This window comes from Lissotriton helveticus, chromosome 6, assembly GCF_964261635.1.
Source record: "Lissotriton helveticus chromosome 6, aLisHel1.1, whole genome shotgun sequence".
In the NCBI taxonomy this organism is placed as follows: domain Eukaryota; kingdom Metazoa; phylum Chordata; class Amphibia; order Caudata; family Salamandridae; genus Lissotriton; species Lissotriton helveticus.
In genome coordinates, this window is record NC_136067.1 from 992,362,105 (window position 1) to 992,388,093 (window position 25,989).

General features: G+C 46.5%; 1 protein-coding gene across 2 annotated transcripts in view; it reads left to right on the top strand.

Moving 5' to 3' along the window:
- The window catches only part of LOC144761620 (uncharacterized), an 878,183-nt gene that overhangs the window by 349,029 nt on the left and 503,165 nt on the right, over positions 1-25,989 (top strand). For both annotated transcript variants that reach the window (XM_078646920.1, XM_078646921.1), the window contains exon 5: positions 25,032-25,181. In XM_078646920.1, the coding sequence (XP_078503046.1) occupies positions 25,032-25,181 (150 nt within the window). The remainder of the gene's footprint in view (positions 1-25,031; positions 25,182-25,989) is intronic.

The window sequence follows — 25,989 nt, forward strand, 5'->3', positions numbered from 1 at the left end:
ACCCGGATGAAACGGGACTGGAGGGTGGAGAGGAGAGTGCGACTAGTATGCCTGTGAGCGATCAAAGAATTTAAATGAAGTGCTCTAATGTTAAATTGGCAAACTGTATGACGTGCAAGTGTAGTCTGAGGCACGCCATATGAAGTAAATATGGGGGTACTCAGGGCCTGAGAGTGTATTTCTGTCTGTGATATATAGTCTACCACATGTTCGTTTCTAAAACTGTAATAACACAATGAATATATATTGTACTGCTTGTCTGACTGTAAAAAGAAAAAAGCTTTAAATAAAGTATAAAAAAAATCCTACACAGTTGATCTTCCCCAGCATGTCTCTATTACAGCTAGCTATCAATTTTATTGAGAACTGTTCCCTGTATTTTTTTTTCCGGATTTTTATATAGCATAAACGTGACCTGTCCAGGTATCAGAGCGCTGTGCAAATAGCAACTGAGTCATACATAACTCCTGTTGAGGACAGAAAGACCCCACTGTTTAGTACTTTGGCTTTGAAGATATCAGCCCACTAAAGATGTGATGCTGCACTTCCCCGGTATAGCTTTCGGTATCTGCATAATGTTCCAATCTTATTGCATTTCACTGCTAACTGATACCCTGTTCAATGCTGTTGGTTTCACTCAGTGACTGGTAAATTCCCTTTGCTTTGTGCACTGTTAAACTCAGTGATGGCTGGTGGAATTTAAAAGTGGTGAGCTTTTAAAAGTGGTGAGCCCGACTTTTCTCAGGGCGGTATAACTATTGTAGGCGGTGCCAAAATGTGTGCTGTTAGCCTCTGATAAAATACAATGTGAGGAATTCTGTGGTGGGTATTTTTCACGCATTCTGGTTTTAAATAACGTTTTTTTTTTTAAGTTGCTATTTTAAAAATAGCAATTTCGTACATCATGGTCTGTTGTTTTTTGGGATAAATTATGGTCAAAACTCCGTACAAGCTCTAGGTCGGCAAGCACAACACAAACACTTTTCTTTATTTATAATCAACTTTTGTTTACTCCAATGTCCTTACATAAATTTAATTCCACTACCTCCCCAAACTGCTGGTCACGTATCCCCCCCGTGCTGATCTATATCACATGTTATTTTCCCGTCCCTCTAGTCATCAATTTTGGTTGAAGATTTGGTCTCAGATTAATAAAATTTTCCACACTCACTTTCCTTATTCACGTGTAAATATTTTCCTGGGTTTCTGTCCGATCACTGGCATGATTCTACCTTTAACATAGATATTATAGATTTTTTGATCGCAATTGCCTTCCAGCAAATAACGAAGAATTGGAAACAAGCTATACAACTTTCCTTTCAAGCTTGTTGGTATAGCGTTTGCTATAATCATCAACTTGATCGAGCATATGTTTCCACTTTATCTTTACTCTTGAAAACACAACTTATCTGGTCCCCTGTAACCCCTTTCATAGATATATCAGCACAAAAATCTGCCCGTCATCACCCCATATTGGAAGAAGTTCCCAAACCACCATGAATTGTTCTTTATTAACCTTTTATTTATATTTTTGTTTTCTTACCCATAGATTCTATTGCTCCTCTTCCTTTAATGTTGCATTACAGCTAATATTCTATAAATTATTGATATCTTTTTATATGTTGTATCAAGCCCTTTTACTTTTATATTGTAAATGTTATCATAATTGCTGTTGTACCTTTTTCCTTTCCCCCTCCCTCCTCCTCCCTCCTCCTCTTATCCAGAGTCACATTATCTTCTCTCTCCATGTGCAACTATTTTGTTAGAATGTTTGTTACTTTATTGAACTATTTACATCTAGTTGTATCGCTTCCAAAATGAAGTTTCTTTGTTTAAACAACAACAAAAACTAGCAATTAAGTTTTAAAACAAAATGCCTAATAAAAACATGCAGCACAGCCTACACTTGTTAAACAGAACCTAACCTGAGCTCATGTATTTCAAGGCTCTCTCGTATGTGTCAAGGACTTCATTAGCACATATGAGAGCATTTAAAATACGTGATCTGAGGATGTGCGGCCTGGATCCTGGAAGCAATAAAGCTTCATGTTCCCCTGTGTTTGTTTTCACCCTCAAGGCTGGATCAGAAAATGGTGCGACCCTGCCTTGAGACTGAAAGCAAACACTTACCAGCCTGCAGTTTGTTTTTACTGTTTTAAACAGTTAAAACAAACCGCAGGCTGGTAGGCCTCGTTCCCTGGCTTACCTGACATCCTGTCATCCTGCTGGTACTTGCAGGCCGACAAGTAACAAGGTGTGCTCCCAGCAGCGGCTGCTGCCAATCCAACTTTGGGGACAGCTGGGGCCGCGCTGGAAAGAAAATAATTAAAAATAAAGTTTAAACACTTACCTTTTGCTGCCGGCCTGTGTTCTTCTGCTCCCTCGCCGGCCCATGCTCTTCTGCTCCCTCGTCCTCACGTCATGCTGTGCCTCGCTGCTCTTGGAACAACAATCCCCAGGAGCACAGGCTTCCAGACCCCACCCAATCCCAGCGCTTCTCCCAGCATGAGAGAAGAGCTGAGATTGGGTAGTGCAGGCCAGTTTAACACTCCGTGGGAACTGGGTGCTGTAGTGTTGTGCTAGGTGGGCGCAACCACCCTGGCCCACAAACAGCGTTACTGTATTTGTCTTCTCCCCCCTAAGCGTATGTTAAATGGCTCCGCCCGACGTGCGGACGGAGGGCACGTTGGATAAGTAATAAAAGGCCCAGGGACCTGGGCGTGGCAGGCACTTGACTGACCACCAAAAGCATACACGTGTGGTCTCCTTTTGTACCCGCCTTAAGGCCTAGTCACGACACCACATTGGCGACGAGGGTGGTCTCACCACCCCACCGCGTGCCGCGCTCTGCCCCTCTGCATCGGGCGAGCCCCTGCTGCGTGGCCCGCTCGACCGTCTCGGCGCAGCCCTCCAGCGGAGCACTCCCGGCCACCCTGCACCCAGCTCCCTGCCTCGCCGAGCGGAGGCCCAGCCGCGACTATCCGGCACCCTGCCGCCCTGCCTCGCAACGGTGTCCGGCGTGCGTAGCAGCAGTCTCCATACCTGCCAGCAAGCGGCCCCGCCGCCTTCACCCAGCAGGATCGGCCTCGAGGCCTCAGGTGCGTGCTCCCTGCCTCTGTGCCCCAGCCGTGCTCCGGCACCCGCCTGTTTCAGGCCCCGACGCCACGCCTGCCTGCCTGGCCTGCCGCACACCTCCCGCACTGTCCTTCACGCATCCCGCGTGCACCGCTGCGGCCCGCCGTCTGTCTCCCACGCATCTCGCGTGAGGTGCACCTGCCGTTTTACACGCATTTCGCGTGCAACGCTGCTGAGCCTCGCCGCTGCCACCAGGAATACCCTGCAAGCGCCCCCAGCTTGTTACCAGACTCCTGGCCATCCAGTGACTGAGCCCCTCCCGCCTTCCCCGATGGCCATGGCCACTGTGCCGCCTCTGGAGCCCTTCGCGGTCACAGGCACGCCTCCTTCCCAAGCCGCCCGGTGGAAGAAGTGGGTGGAACTCCTGGAAAACTACTTTGTGGCGGCGGACATCGCAGTTGAGCGGTGGCGTGCAATGCTTTTGCACCTGGGAGGGGAGGCTATTCACGATATCTCGAAGGACGTGGTAGAAGGCAGCCCGCCCCGGAACTACACCACGCTGCGCCACGCCATAACGGAGTACTTTGAACCTTTCGCCAGCGCGGATTACGAACGATTCTTACTCCGCCAAACCCGCCAGCTCCCAGAGGAGTCCGTCGATGTTTTCTACGCGAGACTCAAAAAGCTAGCCAGCACATGCACCCTCCCGGATGTGGACGATGAGATCCGCGCTCAATTTATACAAGGCTGCGCCTCCTCAAAGCTACGAGAAAGAGTCCTAGAGACAGACAACATGCCCATGCGTGACATCCTAGCGCTCGGGCGATCCAAAGAACTATCGAAAGCTCGAGCAGCACATATGGAGCCAAAACCAACAGTCGCAGTCAAAGTTGAACCCGTGTGCGCCATCAAGACGAATACCGCAGACATGCTCACGAAACCACCCCGAAGACCTCGGCCAAGCCCAGCCCAGTCACCTCACGACCGCCCCTGCATGTGGTGCGGAGGAGCAACCCCCCACAGCGGAGCATGCCCTGCACACGGAAAAATCTGCAGCGCCTGTGGAAAGGCCAACCACTTCGCGAGTGTGTGCTTATCTTCACAGAGGAAAAAGTCCAACGGCCCGCCCCAAAGAGTAAGACAAATAGAACCAATGCTAGATACCGCCGCCAACAGCGACATGGACGATGACGAAGCGGACGCAGCTTCCGTCCACGTGGTGCGAATGCTCAACACATTAGCTGCAACACCATCCGCAGAACCTATGTGCACAGTGAACGTACAAGATCAAGCAGTAGCAGCCCTCATCGACACCGGAGCTACGATCAACCTAATGGCAGCCAGCGTATACCAGACTTTAAACGAACCACCGGTGCTCCATCCCACAAGAGTACAGGTATACGCCTACGGCACCAGTCGACCCCTCCGCCTCTGCGGAGTGTTCCGGACAACGGTATCACATGACTCCCATCACGTACACACTAAAATCTATGTGTCACAAGAAGGGTCCGGATTCCTGCTCGGTTGCCGGACCGCCCAAGACCTAAGGCTGATCCACTTCGCCCTTACGGTCCAAGCCCACAGCCTCGACCATCTCGTACTACAACACACCTCACTGTTCGACGGAATCGGCTGTTTGAGAGGACCCGCCGTCCGCCTTCACATAGATCACTCAGTCGCTCCAGTGGCCCTCAGACACCGGCGCATAGCATTCCACCTACGGCCCAAAGTGGAAGCAGAACTGCGTGTGCTCGAGAGAGCCGGAATCATAGAAAGAGTCAGCGGACCCACTCCGTGGGTGTCGCCCATTGTAGTGGCCAAGAAACCGAAACAACCAGACGCCGTGCGGATCTGCGTGGACATGCGCATTCCTAACCTTGCGATCAAAAGAGAACGCCATCTGACGCCAACCATAGACGACATCATCGGTGAGCTGTCAGGTTCAAAGTGGTTTTCGAAGATGGACCTTAGGTCCGGATACCACCAGATCCCTCTGCACCCGGACTACCGCCCGATAACGACTTTCTCCACCCATGCAGGCCTGTGGAGATACACCAGACTCAACTTCGGGATCTCCAGTGCAGCCGAAGAGTTTCAAAACATCATTCAAAACGTCCTGCAAGGTTTGGACGGCGTACTGAACGTGAGCGATGACATCTTGGTCCACGTGGCGACACTGGACGAACACATCCAACGCCTCCAAGCTGTTTTCGCCAGGCTGCAAGAGAGGGGTCTGACCCTTCACAGGGAGAAGCACGAGTTCCTCCGGAAGGACATCAGCTTTTTCGGATACAGGTTCTCCGGCCAGGGCGTTGGGCCGGACCCAGACAAAGTCAAAGACATCCATGAGGCCCCCGCCCCAACATCAGTGACCGCTGTCCGCAGTTTTCTTGGGATGGTGACATACTGTGGGCATTTCATTAAAGACTTGTCCGACCTCACCAGCCCTCTTCGTGACCTCACAAAGTCCACAGCCACCTGGGAATGGGGACGAGAACAGCAGGAGGCCTTCCAGAAGACCAAAGCGGCACTCTCCGCAGACACGACCCTGGCCTACTTCAACCCTCGATACGAGTCTCAACTCGTGGTAGATGCCAGTCCAACCGGCCTCGGCACTGTCCTGACCCAACAACAACCATGTGGAGAGTGGGCACCCGTCGCGTACGCAAGCAGGACCCTCACTGCGACGGAACAAAGATACTCACAAATCGAAAGAGAGGCCATTGCCATTCTGTGGGGGTGCCGTCACTTCCACATCTACTTGTACGGACACCCATTTGTGGTGATCACAGACCACAAACCACTTCTCCCACTGTTCCAAGGGTCTTCCTCACGGCCTCCTCCACGCATCGAGAAATGGGTACTCTAGCTCCAAGAATACCAATTTGCAGTGGAGTATCGACCGGGCTCCAGAAACCCCGCCGACTATCTGTCACGACATGCCCGCCCGGTCACCAAAACGGAGACCGCGGAAGCCGACGCCACTGAAGAGTATGTTAGAATGATTGTGGAGCATTCGAGGCCGTTGCCGATCTCCCTTGAAGATGTGACGCGAGCCACCAAGGACGACGACTGCCTGCAAATCGCCATCCAGGCCATCCAGTCAGGAAACTGGAAACCACTACAGAGCCCGGCGTCATTCCGCACCCTAGAAGCCCAGGCCACACTAAAAGCACTTTACCAAGTCCAGAACGAACTATCCATCTCGCCAGAAGGTTGCCTTTTGAGAGGCCCCCGCCTAGTTCTGCCCGACAGCCTCACCCAGCAAGCGGTTCTCCTAGCCCATGGCGCTCACCAGGGCATTGTGAAATCGAAGAATCGCATTCGAACCAAGCTCTGGTTCCCAGGGCTCGACAAGAAGGTCGAAGAAGTCATCCAACGATGTCCGGTGTGCATAGCGACCAGCCTGCCCAACCCCCCAGCACCGGTAATCACAGAAGAAGGACCGACCGCCCCGTGGGCACGGGCCAGCGCAGACTTCGGCAGCCTCCCGGGCGGGAGGTACATGTTTGTTGTGGTAGACGACTTCTCAAGATACCCCGAAATTGAAATCTTGCCCTCCACTGCAGCCTCCGAAGTGATCCCAAAGCTAGAGAAAATCATAGCGACCCATGGCCTCTTAGGGGAATTACGCACTGATAACGGACCTCCTTTCAATGGCGGTGAACTGGCAGAATATCTACAATCGCACCGCATCAAACACCGGAAGCTAACCCCAAGGTGGCCTCAAGCCAATGGCGAGGTCGAGAGACTGATGAGAACTCTAAATAAGACTATCCAAATTGCCATGGCCGATGGCCAAAACCTCGAATTGGCCCTCTTCCAGTTTCTGAGAGAGTACAGACTGACACCCCACTGCACCACCGGGATCCCTCCAAGCCGCCTTTGCTTCAACAGAGCGGTGGTGGATACTCTCCCACACCATCCCATGTGGGCCTCAGCCCCGACTCCAAACAACCGGTCCATGGAACAGCGAACCAAGTCTAACAAGGAGGCGTCAAGACGGAGGAGAGCTGCGGATAGCCCCATTCAGGTGGGCGACCGGGTGCTAGTGAAAGATCGCCACCCGGGAGGGAAGTTCCGCCTCCCGTTCGAGTTACACCCGTGGACTGTCACCAGCGTCAATGGCACCATGATCACTGCAGAAAAAGGGAGAGAAACAGTCACCAGAAACGTGTCTTTCTTCAAAAGACTTGTGGATAAGGAAGACGACGGTTTCCCGGACTCAGCTGAGCAATACCCAAGGCTGACCCAAAGCCCACGAGAAACAGAAGGAGAGGACGCCCCCAGCGAAGAAGAAACTCCGCAAGCAGACCCAGCCACACCAATCAGGAATGAACATGAACCGCAGGTGCCCCAAAACCACCCGGGATCTGTTGTAGCCAAAGACTCTGAAGAACTGACGCCCACCCAGTTGGGCGAGCGCAGCCAGAGCAGGTACAATCTGCGCCCCTTCCCAAAGCCATCCCAGAAGTACCAGGACTTTGTGGCCTGCTGTGGACGCTGAGAGAGCCCGAGCTGCACCGCAACCACCTCATAAGTAAGACTGTTCTTTTTGCATTTGAAAGCCTCAGAGACTGTAAGCCGAAAAGTTGACACATGAGGTCATGTTGTTTATGTTCATTTTTCTTTAGGGTAAAGGAGGAATGTAGTGTTGTGCTAGGTGGGCGCAACCACCCTGGCCCACAAACAGCGTTACTGTATTTGTCTTCTCCCCCCTAAGCGTATGTTAAATGGCTCCGCCCGACGTGCGGACGGAGGGCACGTTGGATAAGTAATAAAAGGCCCAGGGACCTGGGCGTGGCAGGCACTTGACTGACCACCAAAAGCATACATGTGTGGTCTCCTTTTGTACCCGCCTTAAGGCCTAGTCACGACACCACAGGTGCCTGTGCCCTGATTACATCTCCCAGATACAGCCTGGAGATATTAAAATGCTCATGTAGGTTTGACCGGCCGTCCACAGCCTGTCAAACCTACATGCACACTTTCAGTGCCTAATACCACTCCCTCCACACATCTGATGCGGACACATGCCCCAGACTTGCATCGCAGACCAGAAGTGAAAAATAAAATAACAATAAAATAGTTTTATTGTCATTTTATTTGTCTTCTTTGTGCTCACATTTCACTAGTGGGGCGACCGCCCTCCACCATAGTGGTGGAGCCGCCCCTGTGTCCTCCTGCAGCTGTGCTAGTTAGGAGAGGAGGCTTTTCAGTCACAGGCATGTCTCCTCATCCTCTGATGAAAATGAGAAGCTCTTCTGTAAACAGATACTCTGCACATACTAAAACATGTTCAGTGTATCTGTTTACAGCATGCATGTGACCCTATGCTACTAAGTCTGATGACTATGTGACATCAAGTCACATGGCCTCAATCATCCACAGGCAGTGTGTTGTAACCCCACCCGTGGTGAGCTGGGAAAGGATGCTGCTTGCAGCTTGTTAAGGGACTGACAAGCGACTGACAAGCAGCCCCGGGAAATAGAGAGTGTATGCCTTAGACGCTCAGAACTGCTTGAAAATATGGTGCTGCTGCTCGTCATTAATGGAAGGTCTCTTCTTGGGACCCCCGGAAACTGCAGTCCAGGGCTGGTGCTAGGCCACCCTTAGCCTGCTCAGGAGGTTAAAAATGGTAATTTTTCTTAGCAATTACCATCCATATAACTTAGAAATCCTCTACAAGGATCTGCCACTGGCTAAACTGCATGTGGTGATAATACCGTATTCGCTATGTCCATGGATTATATATACAATGCCCGATGGTACACACATCTTATGTGAATGAAAAAAATGTAATTTGTTTCAAAATATGAATAATAATGGTAATAATAAAACATTGGGGGCCATATGTACACGGACTGGTGATAATTACCCGTATAAAACACGTGTTAGCAACAGTTTTTTCACCGCCGTGTACCGCGGAAAACTATCACCTTGTTAGCAATGTATTTACAAGACATTGCTACATGGCAATAGTTTCAAGGATCAGCGGTGTAAACTGCCGGTAACATTAGCGTGCTTGCGATAGGAATTCCGGCGTAAGCGTGTCAAAGGCCCATTAACAGCGTTTTAACATCATATATACCTTTGGTACACCAGTGGTACGCCCGCTGTACATGGGTGCACTGCGGCCGCCATTGAGAAGTGCTGCGGGGGGACTAGAAAACTGGGGGGCGGGAAACGCCGCAAAGGACACAGGATGGGGCAATGATGCGGGGAGGGTGTGTGTGAGCAGGTGTAGTAAATATTTTAATGAAGGAAATCTTACCTAAAGGCTGGGTCCCATGTCTTCATTGCTTCTGCTCTCCTGAGTCTGTTTCCAGGATCAGGAAGTAGGGTGCCAGGCTCCCTCCCCTAAGCCAATCACAACGCCAGGGGCTGGAGGGGTGGGTATGTTCTCCATGCAGGCTGTAACACAGCCTGCATTGCGAACAGGGAAGTGTGCATGACTGCTTTGGGCGGCCTGAGCGGGCCAGCCAAACAGTCATCGCACACTTGAGTGAGCATACCACTCCGCCCCTGCCCTGGTCGGTGAGTGGAGCAGCCCGACCCACTCTCCCCTCCGCAAAGGAAACATAGCATGATTACATCAGAAAGTTATCATCATATGATGATTTTTCCTCTTGATGCACTGCTTGAAACCAGTGGGGTGATGCTCTTCCATCATTGCAGATCAGCCGCCACTGGGAGTGCGTCACACCAGGTGTTAGGCCTGGGCAACTCGACCCCAGGGCCTCCTCTGCTACGCCGCCCACCTTCTCCTTACCTGGACATTGACACTGTGGCTCAATCAGCTGCACTCTCTCCATATCTGTGACTCAGCCAGCAGGAGCCTCAGCCAGGAGGGATTTCACAAGCCTAAGTACAGCAGTTGCCGTAAAGTCCGCTGGGGAACCTCCCGATGCAGGTGATGCAGGAGGATCCCCTTAGGCATGAAGTTGCAGCACTCCCGCAACACAAGTTTTGTGCAGCTCAGGGGCATCCCCCTCCACAGCGTCCTGCCAGCGCAACTTCATCCGTCTTGTGATGCAGAGAGGCGCCGCCCATCGTTAGTAGTCCCCTCAGTTCACCCCGGTGTAGTGGTGGACCCTAGTATGTGATGCAGACCTCCCTACGTTGTTGCGCAGGAGCACCTCTACCATTCACAGCTCCAAGGGGCACAAGGTGGTGTTCTCAGACAGGTCAGCAACGTGTCTCCATGCAACCTGCCAGACTTAACCACCAGGTAAGGGCGATCGCCGTGCCTCAGTGTCTATCACCACGGCTCATCGACTCCACAGCACCTCCGCATCCCACTCCAGGCTTCAGATGCAAGACCAGTGAGGCATCCAGGCACCTGACGCAGGCCAGCAAGGCTTCAGGGCTCCAGACGCAGGACAAGCAAGGCATCCAGGCTGCAGACGCAGGACCACCGAGGATTCCGGCCTCCGGACGCAGGACCAGCGAGGCATCCAGGCTCCAGACGCAGAACCAGCGAGGCATCCAGGCTCCAGACGCAGGACCAGGTAGGCCTCTGGGCCCCGGGGACTGTCCGCACTTTCAAGGTTTTGGATGCCATGGTGTTGCGAAGAGTGCACAATGAGAAGTGATGCATCACTGGTGTTGCACCGCGATGCGCCTCTTTTCATGGATGTAGCCCTGCGTTTACTCTTCCCCTGGGGCTCTGGCTGTTCATCCTGGATGTTGGGGGGTTTGAGGCGGTTGTTGGTCTGTGCTGCACTTAGCCCTGGCTGCTCCATTCTACATTTCATTCTTTTTTTGCCTATTTTTCATTGGAGGCCGACTGGTAGGCTATTTTTGCCTATAGGGGCATAAAAAACTCACATTGGGCTGACTAATGTGAGTTTTTTGCAGCTAATGGGAATTTCGCCCACTAACGCCAGAATTCCTATTGTGATCACGCTAATGTTACTGGCAGTTTTCACTGCTGATCCCTGAAACTATTGCCATGTAGCAACGTCTTGTAAATACGTCACTAACGAGGCAATAGTTTTCAGCGGTACACGGCAGTGAGAAAACTGCTGCTAACTAGCGTTAGCTGTAGTTATCGACAGTCCTTGTACATATGGCCTTCTTTGTTCTTGACGCCATTTAGTCTTTACTTCGAGCAACAACCCCGAATTCTTTCTACACCACCCCGCTGTGATGTCCACGTTTTTCATCCTTTGCAATTTTGGGACCCTTTATTCGGGTAACACCCCTTTACAATCGCCCTCTTTCCCCAATCCCTCACTGTAGTCTCTGGTCCCTCCAGCTCCCACTGTCAACCCTCTAATTTACTTGAAGGTACTTTGGCCAAGATTCTCGTAGCTATGAAGAACTTAGCACAGCAGCCAAAAATGCTGCGCTGCGTTGCATGACAGGGATTGAGCAGGAGAGTTCCATATTCACAAAGATATGGCTCTCTCCTCCCCACCCCCTAGCACTGGCTCTGAATTCAGCTGCTGAGTACCAGGCACACACCTTAGCGCCATAGCGCTAGGGGGTGTGCATGAGTCTAGAATAGGTTTTGTGCAGGAAGAGTACCCTGTGCAAAATACTATGCTTAGACAAGTGAAAAAGCTTTTGATATTTTGTATGCATGCTGGACAGTGCGGCACGCTTACAAAGATTGAAAAGCACGGAGACATGAAAAATTTCTGTTTAATGCCTTCTTTTCAGCTGTGTTAATTTCTGGTGATTAACCCTTTCTATTGATGACTGAGAATAGGGTTTAGTTCCAAAACGCATGGGTGGTAGCACGGTACGCCCATGTTCCACCCATGTAACGCCCCCTTGACACAAAGTAAATGCAAAGCAGTGTTTCGCACTCCTTTGTGTTACTTTTCCATACAAGCCAATGCAAATATCAAATTCCATTGGTTTGCTAATCCCCAAAAAGGTTTAGAGTAGGTTTAGCGTTACAATAGTAACGCTTACCCCATGCTAAACATTTGAGAATCTGGGCTTTTATGTTTCAAGTTTTAATACAATACTTTTGTATAAATATGCCCAGAGCACTCCAAAGTCTTTCAAAGGTCACGACCAAAGCTTTGCCTTCTTCAACTGTGTTCCATGCTTATGAAAGGTTCAGCTCTGATTTGAGCGCTAGCTGAGACAGCAGCGTTTTTGCCGCTTAGTAACTTTTATTTTGGGGTATCACAGAAATATATCAGTGATTGAAATAGGTGTTTTCATGCAAACTAGTTGACCAAGTGAAGAAAGTCTAAACTGGTATACCTTTAATGTAGTACAACCTTGTTCGCCTGCGAGACAGGTGGGGATATATGTTTTCAAGACGTACATTTTTGTTTTAAAGAAATCAGTTTCCAGATTAGTCAGTTCTTTGATATGATGTACGTTTTCAAAATGTAAGCATGTACTCTTACTCTGTGATGTTACTTGTTTAACTTCAAGTTCAAATGTATCATTCCTTTGTCAAAATTTAACATGTTAAGATCCTAGATTCAGTTTTGTTTGAAGTAAAAAATATTACAGCGTAACAGTTTATCTATCGCCACCTTCTAGTATAGTTAGTCCTTTAAGTTTTTTTAACATGCACAATGCAGCACACATAGAAACAGCAAAAACGTAGAAAAATGAATAATTTCTCCTAGTTGCACCTGTTTAAGATCAGGTTTTCCCTGTCTTTAATTTTGGAGCTGCCCCATATTTACACTGGCCTTTTAAATAATGAGCAGCATCAAAATCATTGGGTGTTGCAGTGGAACTCCCACCTCTTTCACACTAAGTACAGCGTGAATGGGGGCCTTATTCACAAGGCGACGTTAAGCCATGTTAAGTGGCTGAACACTGCCTTGTGAATATGGCGAGGCCCATATCGCCACTACAACATCCTGAAAAGTAATGTTGTGGTGGCGTTAGGGGCTTGTAAATATGCCCCTTAGTCTCTGAAATCTATCTTTTGCTTTAACTTTGAAAGTCTTTGGGAAGGGAAACAGCATACCTAATGGCTGTTACTAAAAATCAGGACAGCAAGAGCCAGACCAGTGTTTTGGGTGTTACATTTTTGTTTTATTGCTGCAGATGTAGCTAGTCACAGCTCATGCAATTGAGTTTCCTGTGGGAAAGATAACACTGTAGATTTACCTGGGAGAAGATAGGAAAGAATTTTTTTTTTTGCAGAGTTTTATATAGCGCGAACTTGACCTGAACTGAATCAGGTATCAGAGCGCTTTACATAGCACCAGTTACGTTACATGAGGACACACATTAATTTTTGTTAGGCACGGGGAGATTAAGTGATTTGCCCAGAATCACAGGATGTTTGGCGTCGTTACCAAGACTCGAACCCAGAGCCCCAGGTCCGAGGTCGAGCGCCTTAGCCGTTAGGCCAACTGTTGGGCCTAGTACAGGCCCACAGTTATGTTACACTCATTGTATCCCATAACAATACTGCCATTTCTTTCTTTGCTGACCACTCCTTTTGCAGTTGCAGCTCTGCCCAATTAATCTTTTGTTTGAAGTACTTCTGCTGCTCATGAGAACAAGAGGAAGATTATCTTGCCAATTCAGACTTGTATATGCATGCACCTTGGTAGACTTAGATTTAATTGCACCATTCATCTTCTCCACCACTCCAAATGCTTCTGGGTGGCAGCTACAACAGAAAGGTCACAACAAAAGAAAGGTCTTTATCAAAAAGCACATAGCCTTGAGAAAGTTGTGGGATGATTTCCCTTTGTAAGCGACAAAACACAGGTTGGCTGTCTGAAGCAAGACCGAAAGAATAAAGAAAAAAATAAGAATTCAAATAACTTGTGTATAATTTGTGCTTACATCGTGCACTTAACAAATTGTTGATACACCTATGATGTGTGCTGAGGATTTCTTTGTATATTTTGTTGGCTATTTTGGGGAGGTTGGTGGTTCTCCTTACAACACGGTCTTCCAAATAATTGGTTTTATGTAGAAATACATGTGTTATTCTCCTGAGTGCCGCCAATATACCAAAGCATTATACCACTGTTCATTAGTAGTTGCATACCTAGTGATATGGCTGATACAGATGCTAAGTTCGAGTAATGGTCAGGAAAATCTCAAATGAATGAAGGACAAACACAATGAGTGTATGTCTCATATAATTCCCCTCACTTTGCTCATTTGCAAGGCCAACAACTGGAACCAACTTAAAACATCCAGGAAGAGCTACAGCCACTAGATCTAATGTAGCAAAGAAGTAAGCGACAGTCCGCTTTACCTCATCATGCTTTTACACATCAACAAACATTGCACACCCTTCTTTCTCACAGCAGTAAAGAAACAAATTCTCACAACCAGATATTCCGAGTGCGGGTGCACTGCAAAGATTTTCTCTGAACTCTCAGAAGGCTCTGATGTATTTGCTGTACCAGATCCTCAATGTCACTGCGAAAAACTTAGTAAAGGCTTCACGGTCAGGGAAAGTTTGGAGTACAGCTATTCCCAAAAACATCCACACTTTCTTCTCTTAGAGGATTTATCTTCCGGATTGCAGAAATTAGTTCTATGGACACTTTCCTTGCCCCTTCTCAGTAGGATGACCATGGTAAATCACTTCTTTCTTACAGACCTTCATTTTTATAGATGAAACCTTATGTCCATTATCAGTAAGATGATTTAGAAGTGTTATTGTATCTAACTTGCAGCCCTCTTTTGTCTTCCATGCCATCAAAAGATATGATGTACTACACGAGCACTGAATTACAGGGCGGCTGCAAACTTTCTAAATCTTCCCTTAGAATCTGACCAAAGATTGAGGGTCTCTCTGTATACAAAAGCCAGATTGGAGCTGCACCACAACCGACCAGAAGAGTCCATGAAAGATTATCAATGGGAGTTGAAGAGACACAATATTATGATATAAGTCGCTGCTAATGCAAAATGTACGATGTTTCTCTTCTTTATAATTCAATTCTTACAAAGCCATCAGCCAACGCGTTTCCTCCTTTTACAAAGGACTTCTTCAGGGCAATGTCAATGTGTGGTAACAGCCCATCCGCTGGATTGTTACCTAGTTCCAAAATATCTTGCACCAAAAACGTAGCTTTGTATCTATTTAAAAACTTTAAACAAGTGATTCTAGTTGATCTGTTAAAATCATCCAGGGTGATCCAATGCCGAATTATTTCAGAGTTGAAGGAGCACGTGGTATGGTAGCCAAAGAACAGTAATGGAAGCATAAGTGTGAACCGGACTAGCACATTGCGATGGAGACTATCCACCCTAGCTAGTATACTTCAGACGAATTCCGCCCAGTCAGAATCAACCTTCAGAGCGACAGCAAGTAAACGTATTGACTGATGGTTTTCTATGAATTGAACAATAAAGAAGAGAAATATCGTACATCTTCCATTAACAGCGACTTACTTCATAATATTGTGTCTCTTCAACTTCCATTGATAATTTTTCATGGACTCTTCTGATCAGTTGTGGTGCAACTCCAATCTGGTTTTTGGCTCTATGTCCCCTTAGAAAAGGGAGTGCTTTCTGGACAGGGGGCACATTTGGGAATCTGCACACAAAACAGTTTTGTTTCTGATATTGATTGGTAATTTACAGTACAGGTGCTGCACATGTTTGTTATGGTCCACTGTCCACATTTCGAGTCTCTCTGTATACCCTTGTGGAATACGACACCAAAGGAGAAGTTTGCTGCAGAACCAAAATGCAGAAAAATAATAGCTGTCCTCAGGAAGTGGAATAGAAAGGAATGATTTGCTAAAGACAACCACTGTGTACCATTCTGCATCTGCAGGAATCTGAAAGAAAATCCCAGCAGGATTTGGTACCACCGGACAATATGGACTGCAATTTTATTAACTTTCCTAAGGTTTTGGACCAACCTCCACTTTGACCTTGTGTTTTTTATTGCCCATTACCAGAGAGTTGCATGGGCTAACAAGCACCTGTTTCAGAATACCCTGCTGTATTATTTTCTCTATAATGAGCTTTATTCCCTCATCTGCTTCTCATGAAAATTTACATTGTGAAGATCTAGGATAAACAGCATCAGATTTGAACTATATTCTGACTGGTTCTGCACTTTTTATCAAACCTATTTCCTTTCCTTTAAAGTCCAATATATCTTCTTTTACTGTTTCTCTTAAATCAAGAAGCAGATCATAATTAGTAATAACTGGGAACATCTGAAGTCTCAACTCTTGTGATTTTATTTTCAACACTGAATCTTCATCTTGGGTTTCAAGACATGGGCTATATTAAATCCAAACCTAAGCAGGAACAATCTCTGGTATTGATGTTATAAAAAAATAAAGGAACAGCTCCATACGATTTACAGTGACTACAATTTGATGAACAGCCACGCTCTCTGCTATGCTTTTCAGCTTCCCTTCTCCTTCCCAACATAGGGCCTCATTATAATGCCAGTCAGACCGACCGTCCGACCTCCATCTTTGCGAGCCATTTCCGCCCGCTGAGGCTGGGAAGCTTCCCCCCACGGTATTACGATGGAGCTGCTGCTACCGTGGCAGTCGCAGCTATGGCAGAGCACATATCTCCGAATATGTTGCTGCAAATGTGTACAAAACTTACAGAAAACATGTGATGTGTCCACACATGCATAACATGTGCGGATATGACTTGTGTACCCCGTACCTATTGCTGGAGTGTGGCAGAATGTGCACAGTCCAGTCAATGAGGATGCAAACTGCAGAAGGACTTTCATGGGTTCTGGTACCCACAAGATTGTTGTCATCGGTGTTCAGCTTCTGAGGTGTAGGGGGGCCTGGTGGAAAGAATCCGTGGTAGAGACTCCTGGAGACAATTGGATTGGGGTCAGTATGCACCCCAAATCCTTTGCTTCTGACAACTCAAGGTAGCTGGTCCGACAGCACAGTCGAGTCATCGGAAACCCACATTGTAATCTGGACGGCGGTCAGAGATCCTGGAACAGCTTCATGGATGCAGTTTGTCTCCGATCACCCTCTCAGCACTCTGAGAAAAGCTGTCCGATTCAGCGGTCTTTCAGTGGTCGGTTGGGGTAGTTAATGCATGCATTGTCATCTAGTGGTCGAACCGACCGCTTCCAAAGAGACCTTAGACGGTCCAACCACCTCCAAATGGACGACAGAAGCCTGTCCAACTGGCATCGTAATCAGCCCCATAGTGAGAAACGCTGTTTTAAGCCGAGCTTTAGCTGAGGCAGTGATATCTCGTGGGCTGTCGAAAAGTTCAGGCCTCCCTAAGATTTCAAATTGGTCTTTGACAAATCTCAGCCACAGGATTTTATGTACATGGTCATGCCGTAGGCAATCAGTGATTATATCCTAATTGTGAAGGATCTCTTATTTAGACCAACTCGAGAGCCATAATAAAAGTGACGTTATCTTGACACAATCGTCCAGATACAATAGGCCTAACTCCATGTGAAATGCATAAGTGGGCACACTATTAGGAACAAATACCAATCTTCTCAGGATTTCATTCTCACTGCACAGCAGGTGTGAACTGTTATATTACGCCCATGTGCCTGCACCATACATCAAGACAGAAGAGCATTGTGCTTTATAAATATTAACAATCTCATCTAGGGTTTTGGAGCCTAAAGTGACCCCGGGGTTTTCTACTCTAGGTTTCAGAAGCAGACACACAAAAAAAAGTGCTCACCTGCTTTTACTTTTGAAAATGACAAAACGAGATGTGGTGATAAAGCATTCTTTTCCACACCATGAGTTTAAATAAATGGATGCATTTAAATAGATACATTTGTGGTTTCTAGACCAAAAGTTTAAATAAATCTTATCAATTAGTTGACCATCTCTGCTGTTTCCTTTGTTGTTTATTCAAGCGCGGCATACTATTGTGTGAGTACTGTGTAGAAATTTCTTTAAATATATGCAATAAACAAATAAATACAATAATCCAAGGCCAGCATTTGCTCCCAACAGGGGTTACGATTCACAAAGGTAAACTTACACTTTTGTGTAAGTTTTGTACTTTTCGGTAATCACAAAGGTTAACTCAGATCAAAAGTCTAACTAAGTTTACCTTTGTGAATCGGGCCAAGGATGTTTTTACCTTTCAACCGTGAAATCACAGTACCAAGTACCGCATTACAATCAATTAGTTGTGTCCTTCTTCAGGCTCCGGTCACATGCCCAAAGTGATGTATGTGAATTCATGGAAAAATGAAAACTGAGAAACCACGTTCAAGGAAATCAAATGACCGAAGACCAATTTTAAGGAAAGACAATATTAAAGAAATACAAATAAATTGAAAATGAAAGGAAACCTTTTAAAGGGAAAGTGATTTTAAGGAAACATCCTAAAATGCACACTTGTATAAATATAAGGGTTAGTGAAGATATTTATGGTTCAAGGTTGGGTGATGTTTAGGGGCGATGAGGGGTTTTTAGGGTTCTGGAATGTGTGAACTTTAGGGGTGGCAAGGGCTTTTTAGGCATGGGTGTAGTTTGTGATAGTGAGGGGTTTTAGGGTTTATGGATAGTTGGAGTTAAGGGTTGGTGATGGGTGTTTAGGGTTTAGGGATGGGTGGCATTTGGGGTATTAAGGTTTTTTAGATTTTACTGAAGGAGAGTGTTTAGGGCTGGTGAGTGTTTTTAAGGTTTAGTTATGGGTAAAGTTTTGCGGTGGTGAAGGGGTTTAGTGTTCAAGAATGGATGGTTCAGGGTGGTGCGGAATTTTAAGGGTTATGGGATGGGGAGTTGATATGTAGAAAGCATTTTAGGGCTCAGGCATGGGGACGTTTAGGGGTGGTTTGGTGTTTTAGGGGTCATGAATGAGTGGTTTGAAGGGGTGGTAAGGGTTTTTTGGTTCAGGAATGAGTGGAGTTTAGGTGGTGTGGCATTTTAAGGAAACAGGGATGGGTGGCGAAAAAGTGTTTTTTGGGTTCAGGAATGGGGGAGTTTAAGGGGAGTGAGGGCATTTTGGGTTAAAAGATGGGTAGAGTTTAAGAGTGGAAAAGGCTTTAAAGGTTCAGGGATGGGTGGAGTTTAGGTTTAGAAAGGGCCTTTTATGAATAAGGAATCAGTGGAGTTTAGGGGTCAGGGATGGGTGTAGTTTATGCGTTAAGAGGCATTTTAGGGACCACTGATGGATGATGTTTGGAGTTGGTGAGGGTTCAGTAAGTTAAAAGCATCCAAAGTAATTGTTTGATAATGTAAAAGATATGCATCTGACAATGTAAAAGATATACATCCGAAATATTGTTCCCTGACCTAAAGGATTTAAATAAATACCTTCAACATAAATGTTTCTGGAAGCAAGACCTGCAAACGTTTCATGTACATCCTAAAAATTAAGTATGCAGAAGCCAATTAAAAAAAAAGACATTGTATGAAATTGTTTTTTATGAAATGGTAAATGCAATTCATCCTGAAAATTTCCATTAAACTGTCTGGATGAAATAGTGTCTCAGTAATGGCATTCCATTTGTGTTTCTGTGAAATCACATACAACCGCCCAAAGATTCCTTTGAAGACACAAACAAGATTTGTGTGGCTGTAGTTGCAGCTACCTGCTTCCCCCCAATATATTTGTTTCTTAGTGAACTATATCACTAGAGCAGTTTCTCGTGGCAGATCTTCTATCGTTAGCTACCTCTGGAGTCTGAAGGTGTGGCACCCCTTGTGTGTAAGTGGTCCTTCTCCACAACCCTGCAACCTGATGTTTATCAAACATTCTTAAAGCAACATCAAATATCCCATAAACACAGAATTCTAGTAAATTACTTTATAAGATTTCCATTAGTTAACTTTAGATCCATTATCTGACAAGTGTAAGCCATTTTTGTGTTCTGTGTTTTTGATTGCCTTTTGTAGAACACTTCATAAGACATATTGCTCTCTATATTTAGAAGGAAAACCAGAGGCTGTAATATATATAGTGTCCACTGCCCTGGTGTGTTCTACAGTGCACCTTTAACAGGCTGTGCTTCCCCAGTCTGTGATCTTAAAGTCCCCTAATGATACAGAAAGTGGGTGAATATGACTCTTGCGTACCTGCAGCACCTTATGTAATAAAGCTCCTAATTGCCATGAGTTGAAAACTCGCCAGGGGCAGTGTGCACACATAGACAGAGGAAGTAATGAGAAGAAATAAAGATATTGTTCCTTGTTATGCCTCACCAGAGAAGGTGCATCTTTTTGGCACCTTCACAGGTCTACCAGTTTTGGTGAATCTGTGAATACATCAAAAACTATGGGAGTTGGGTGGGAACACCCACGCAATGCCCATGGAATGCCTTCCCAGGGCAGAGTAAGGCAATGCAGCAATTTGCGCTGTGTTGCCTTACTCTAGATTTATGGAGCTACTCCCAGCCACACAAAGTGGCCCTGCGAAACTTCATTAATCACATGTAAGGTTTGCGTCACTTGCACAATTGGAGACAATTATTGGTTAATAACTACTTTTGTTTTTATTGTCATTTGTGGCCAGTTCTAGTTTGTTTTTAAGTGTGATCATTTTCCTATTTTATTTTATTTTGCATTTTTTTCTTACAACTTTTTGATTTGTTTTCCTCTTCTGTGCTTTGACCCATCATAACAGTGACATGCAACACTTTTCAGCTTACCCATATTGTCTGGGAACCATGGTTTAGGACACCAGTCACCTGGCACCAGAGGATAGATAGCCAAATAAGCCAGTATTTTTATGTGGGAGGAAAAGGGTTCCTGTACTGGATCTTTTGGCACCTCACTAGAGAGTGAAGACCTTGTGACTCCAATTGACCACTGATTCTACTTTATGGTAATTTTGGGTTAGTACTTGGATCAGGCTAGCCAGTGAGAATCTCAGGTGCATTAAAAAATGATAGTATATTGTTGTCTAACAATACAGAGGCCAAGTGATGAGTGAAACCCTTGAAACAAATTTAGTGCCAAGCCAGAGGACCTGCGTGAGCCTACCATGATCCCCTCTGGCAGAGAGGTATTCAAAACGTTAAGAAACAAATGAAAGTCTGCACAATCCTGTGTATTGCTTTCCAAAAATGTTCCTAACATAATACTGAAAATCAAAGATAAACTTTGTCAGCAGTGCCATAGTTTTCATAAGAATGCTGTGCGAAGCACACAAAACTTGGCAAGCGTCATTGTTTTAAAAAAAACAGAACAAGTTCATCCTGTTTGGCATGAGAGAATTCTACTAGGACTTTTTAGCAAAGGTTTTACTTTTTTCATAGATATGAAACTATTTGCACCATGTTGTGAAGAATGTGTTCTATACACTTCTTGTCAGGTGTAAATGGTTTTACTACTGCATAATTGTACACAAGTGCATACAATTATGTGGTAGCAAGTGTTAAAGAGTGTTTTCCCTTAAAGGTTTGTAAATGCCTACTGGGTCATCTACACAACTCATGGGTCATCTAGATTGTCATATTTCTTTGGCTTAGCTCAAAGTCAGAGCCCAGGTCTTTTGTCTCCCTGCTGTGCAGGTTAATTACATTTATCTCCAGCAGCAGGAACAAATGCCTACCCACACAAAGAGAGCAATTAATAGTTTGTCACCCAGGTCCTGAGGAGGAAAGGGATGGTTCGGAATGATCTGCATCAATCAATCAGTTGTCACACTGTACCGGGAATAGGCCTGCCCAAGCCCACTGAACAAAGGAGGGAGCCCATACAACTGGAGCCAACCCATGAGGGGTCTCTATTTGAACTTCTGATGTGCAAGACCCTGGCAGTGATGTCAGCAAGGGGCAGAGCTGAGGCCTCAAGAGGAGATGTGACTAATGACTCCTTGATGACACCATTTTGAATTGTCTCAGGATGCTTCTGTGTAGGAGGGTTGGGACAGGGGCACAGAGGTTACGTGGCACCCTAGAATTGGCCTGGGGTGCCTGGCATCTGAAACCTTCCTCTCCCCTTCGAAACCTCTTGCACAAAGGGGCGACTTTCTTTTGCCTGAGGATTTTCTGTGCTTCACTGCTGGACCTTGGGATGGTTGAGGAGAACTTGAAGCAGAATCCCCCAGTTGCCAAGAAGGGACCAAGGACTCTTCCAAGTTGACCCCAGGAGATAGGGTCTTACCAAGGGCCAATGAGGCTGGCCCTGTTATACCCCCTGAGGCCAGGTGGGGAAAAGCCCTGGACTTTTGCGCCCAGAAACCAAGAACTGAAGGGAGGCTATTGCAGGGAGCCAGGAGAACCAGCTCCCTGAGGACTGCACTGCTTTGGAGGTGAGGTCTTCTGCAACTGCCTCCTGATGGCTAGAGATCACAGTCAAAAGTAAAATGAGACCAAGATTGTCAACATTTGCCCAATGGGGCCCAAGTTATGGCAGCTTAAAGTTTGGCGACCTTTAACTTTTTCAGCGATTTATGCTGGTAGGGATCCAATAATGTTTCATTACTTAACCCTGGGGTGGGCCAGGGCCTGGGGATCGCAGCAGGACTCCATACTCTATTTTTCACAGGGAGGGGGGCATGGGTGGGGACACCTACCCAGACTCTCTACTGGCACAGGGACCTCATCCCCCAGACACTTTCTAATAAAAGGGAGCCAAGTCCCCATCTCCGGCCCTCTGAAGCAAAGGAAGGATGGGGGAGCGCCGTTGCGCCCCCCTCCAGTGGCGGTGACCTTGCCTCCACTCCCTGTGCCAGTGTCTGGTGGTGGTAACGGGACAGCACCTCAAAAGAATGAATTCTGCCCGCACTTGATGGCAGGGAGAGAAATGCTGCTCGCTTCCAGGCCAAATTCAGAGGTGCGGGGCAAGTGGCTGACGGGGCAGCCATGGGTGGGCTTCCTGAGCTGCCCCTGACAAAGGAGACATGGGAGGGTGATCAGGTGGGACCAGGCACCCCAGGATAATATAAAAACAACAAAGAGCAAAGACAAGTGGAGTCCCGGCCCAGCGGGAGACCCACTGTTACAATATTCACTGCTCCCGAAGAAACGCTTCATAATGCTCTGCTGGACCTTGTGATGTAGATATTTTTCTGCTTGTGGTGGACCCCAAATCATGCAGGTGGAACCACCAATGTGAGATGTGGGGTGCAGCAGGAGTGCAGAAACTCCACCAAGGAACTTTTATTAAAGTACTGACCCTGTGTTTGTAGGGTCATATAATCCAAGACCTCTCCAGGATTTTCTCAATGGTTTCAAGCCCTCCAAAAGCTGGAAATGTTACTCTATTGCTGGGAATGCTGCACCCTTTAGGGTCTCATTGTATCATTACAGTTAGTGTGGCTTGGGTATATTTGGGTATATTTGGGTATATTTAGGAGAGTAACAGGCCTTGAAGCGCCCTCTAGAGGTGAAGTCTATGGTTGCATACAATGTGATGCTCTCTAAGGGCTGTTTTTATTATTGAAGTTTTTAAGGTTGGAAGGCTTATAAAAAAATACAGACACGTGTTTTGCTCCGTTTAAAGATTTATTGAAGCAATAATGTTGACAATGATTACTGAGTAAAGTGAATATACTTTATTAAGAACAATAAGTGCATTTCTTCATAGATAGAGGGACAAGCCAAGGGTGCTCCTTATCTTCGTTGCTCTTCGCAGTCTCTATGGAGTGACTCACTGCCAGGCTGCCTGTCAGGGGCCCTTCTTGGGTTATCAAGGTGGGACTGGACTGGCACACTGTTTCCTTATACACAGACGCCGTGCTAGTGTTTCTAAGAGACCTTACCTACTCACTATCGTCCCTTATGGCCGGCTTAATGTCTTTGGAGAGATGGCAGGCCTCAAGGTAAACTGGGGTAAGTTGTATCTTCCCTTTGTACTGGATTAAGCCACGGCAAAGAGAAGACCTGGAGCAGGGTGCCTTCCCTGGAGTTTTGAAACCTTTCATTGCCTCGGCATAAATGTTTACCACAAATACAAGGATCTACTAGATGGTAATCAGGGTAAGTCTCTGACCTCGATGCGCCAATCCATGTACTTTTTGACCCAATTACTCTTCGCGGCTATGGGCAGGGCATCAGTGGTGAAGAGGCTGGTTCTTCTGAGGCTCTTATATTTCTTTGCAGCTATGCCAGCGATGCCAACCTTTTTTTCAGGACTCTGAGGAGCCTGGAGTCTGAGCTTGATTGGGGACCTCCTCGGAAGTGGGTCTCACTTCGTATCCTTCAGTGTTCCATGCTTGACGGGGGACGTGGGATCCTGGACTTTGAGTTATATTTTGCAGTAGCCCAACTGCAGTGGCATATTCCCTGGCTGGCGGGAGATAGAACGGCGGTGCGTAGCATAGTTCGAGCAGACCTGAGGGGCATGAACGTGCTGGAATGGCTGTTCTCGAAGGGTAGACCAGCCAGATAACTTGGTCGGCTCACTCATGTTGGCAAGCTCGTATGGAAACCACATATACAACCCAGATAGACACCAACCGCTTATGCACCACAGCTGCCCCTTTTTAGTGTGCTTCTTTAGCGATAAATATCGCTAGTTGATAATATGCTCCCTCGTTCGTATTATTGTCTAATAGACTACAGTCACCTGATATGAGAATTAAATAACAGTGGACAACGCCAACTGAATTGTCTCTGAACTCCCCTTTAGAAACGTCACGGCCCTCGAACAGGACTACTGACTCTTTCTCAGTCAATGTTAAATTATTATTAATGTTAAAATATATCAGTAATATAGAACTATGATTTAATGAACTAAATTTGAAAATCTCAAAGATCAAACATGAATAACTTTTTTATTTCAAAATCCCTTGTCTTCATTTTATATTAACTCGGTTAAGTGACATCCACGACAAATCTTTCAATGGGCCGTTGGTATTTTGGTTTTAATGGCGATACATTTGGTCTTCTCATTGAATTTACTAGTCTGTCCACTTCTAAGCGGTAGCGATAGTCAAGGAACAGAGATGGACCCCTCGCATTCAGGGTCATTTGTAAAATATCTACAAGTTAATATTAATGCAGGTTGCCCTGCTATGTTTTACTTGCTCTAGTACTAAATGTATTTGGTACACGTTACACGCCAGCGTTAGCAAAAACAATATTTTTAATTCATGTTTGGTGTCTTGCTTGCTTCTAGCGCCACCTTGAGACGTACAGAAACATGCACAGGCTAAGAAACGCCATGTACGTTAAGTACATGGATCTTCTGAAGAAAAAAGTCGAAAAGCAGCGGATTGAGATGCAAATAAGCGAGATCAATTTCAAGGCACCAATGGAACAGAAGAAGGTATGTGCACGGAAACATAGCAGTAAATACTTTGGGGCCTATTTATGAGAGAGTTGCTTGACGTTTATACCACTCAACATGGTACATGTGTGGCGCAAAACCTCCAAGTCAGATTTTTGAATCCACGCGAAGCCACTTTTGCGTGGCACTGAGTGGCGAAAATCTGGAGTAACGTAACGCAGCATGCAGCACTGCGTTACTTTATCCTGGGAAGGAGTACCACGGGCGTTGCATGGGTGTTCCCATGCAACTCCGATGGTTATTTACGCATTCCCAGATTTATAAGGACTTGTAAACCTGAGGGTGCGCCAAAAACGTACTCCTTCACAGGGGAGGCGTAGCAAGGAGAAATATCTCTATTTCCCCTTATTGCTTTCTCTTCTACAGCACACATAGAAAGAGGAATATGTCTCCCAGGATGTGCAGGAAGGTGCCCCTTCCTGCACAAAAACCACCCTGCATGCAACACAGGCGGATGTATGACATTACAACGCATGCTTTTACCACGCATGCATTTACATCGCAAGTTTTACAACGCATGCCTTTACAACGCATAGTGTTGAGGGGTGCTGGATAGTGAATAGTTTCATTTACTATTCCAACTCCAGTCCCCGTGGATAGTAGGGAAGGTGTTGGATAGTAAATTAATTCTATTCCCTATCCTAGAGCGCCCCCCAGTGCAATGCGTTGTAATGGTTTGCGTTGTAAAAGTTGTGATGTAAAAGCACTGCGTGGTAAAAGTTGCGTTGTAAAGGATGTTTCCCAACACAGGCATCCTTGCACCTAGGTGTTAGGATGACTACGTTGG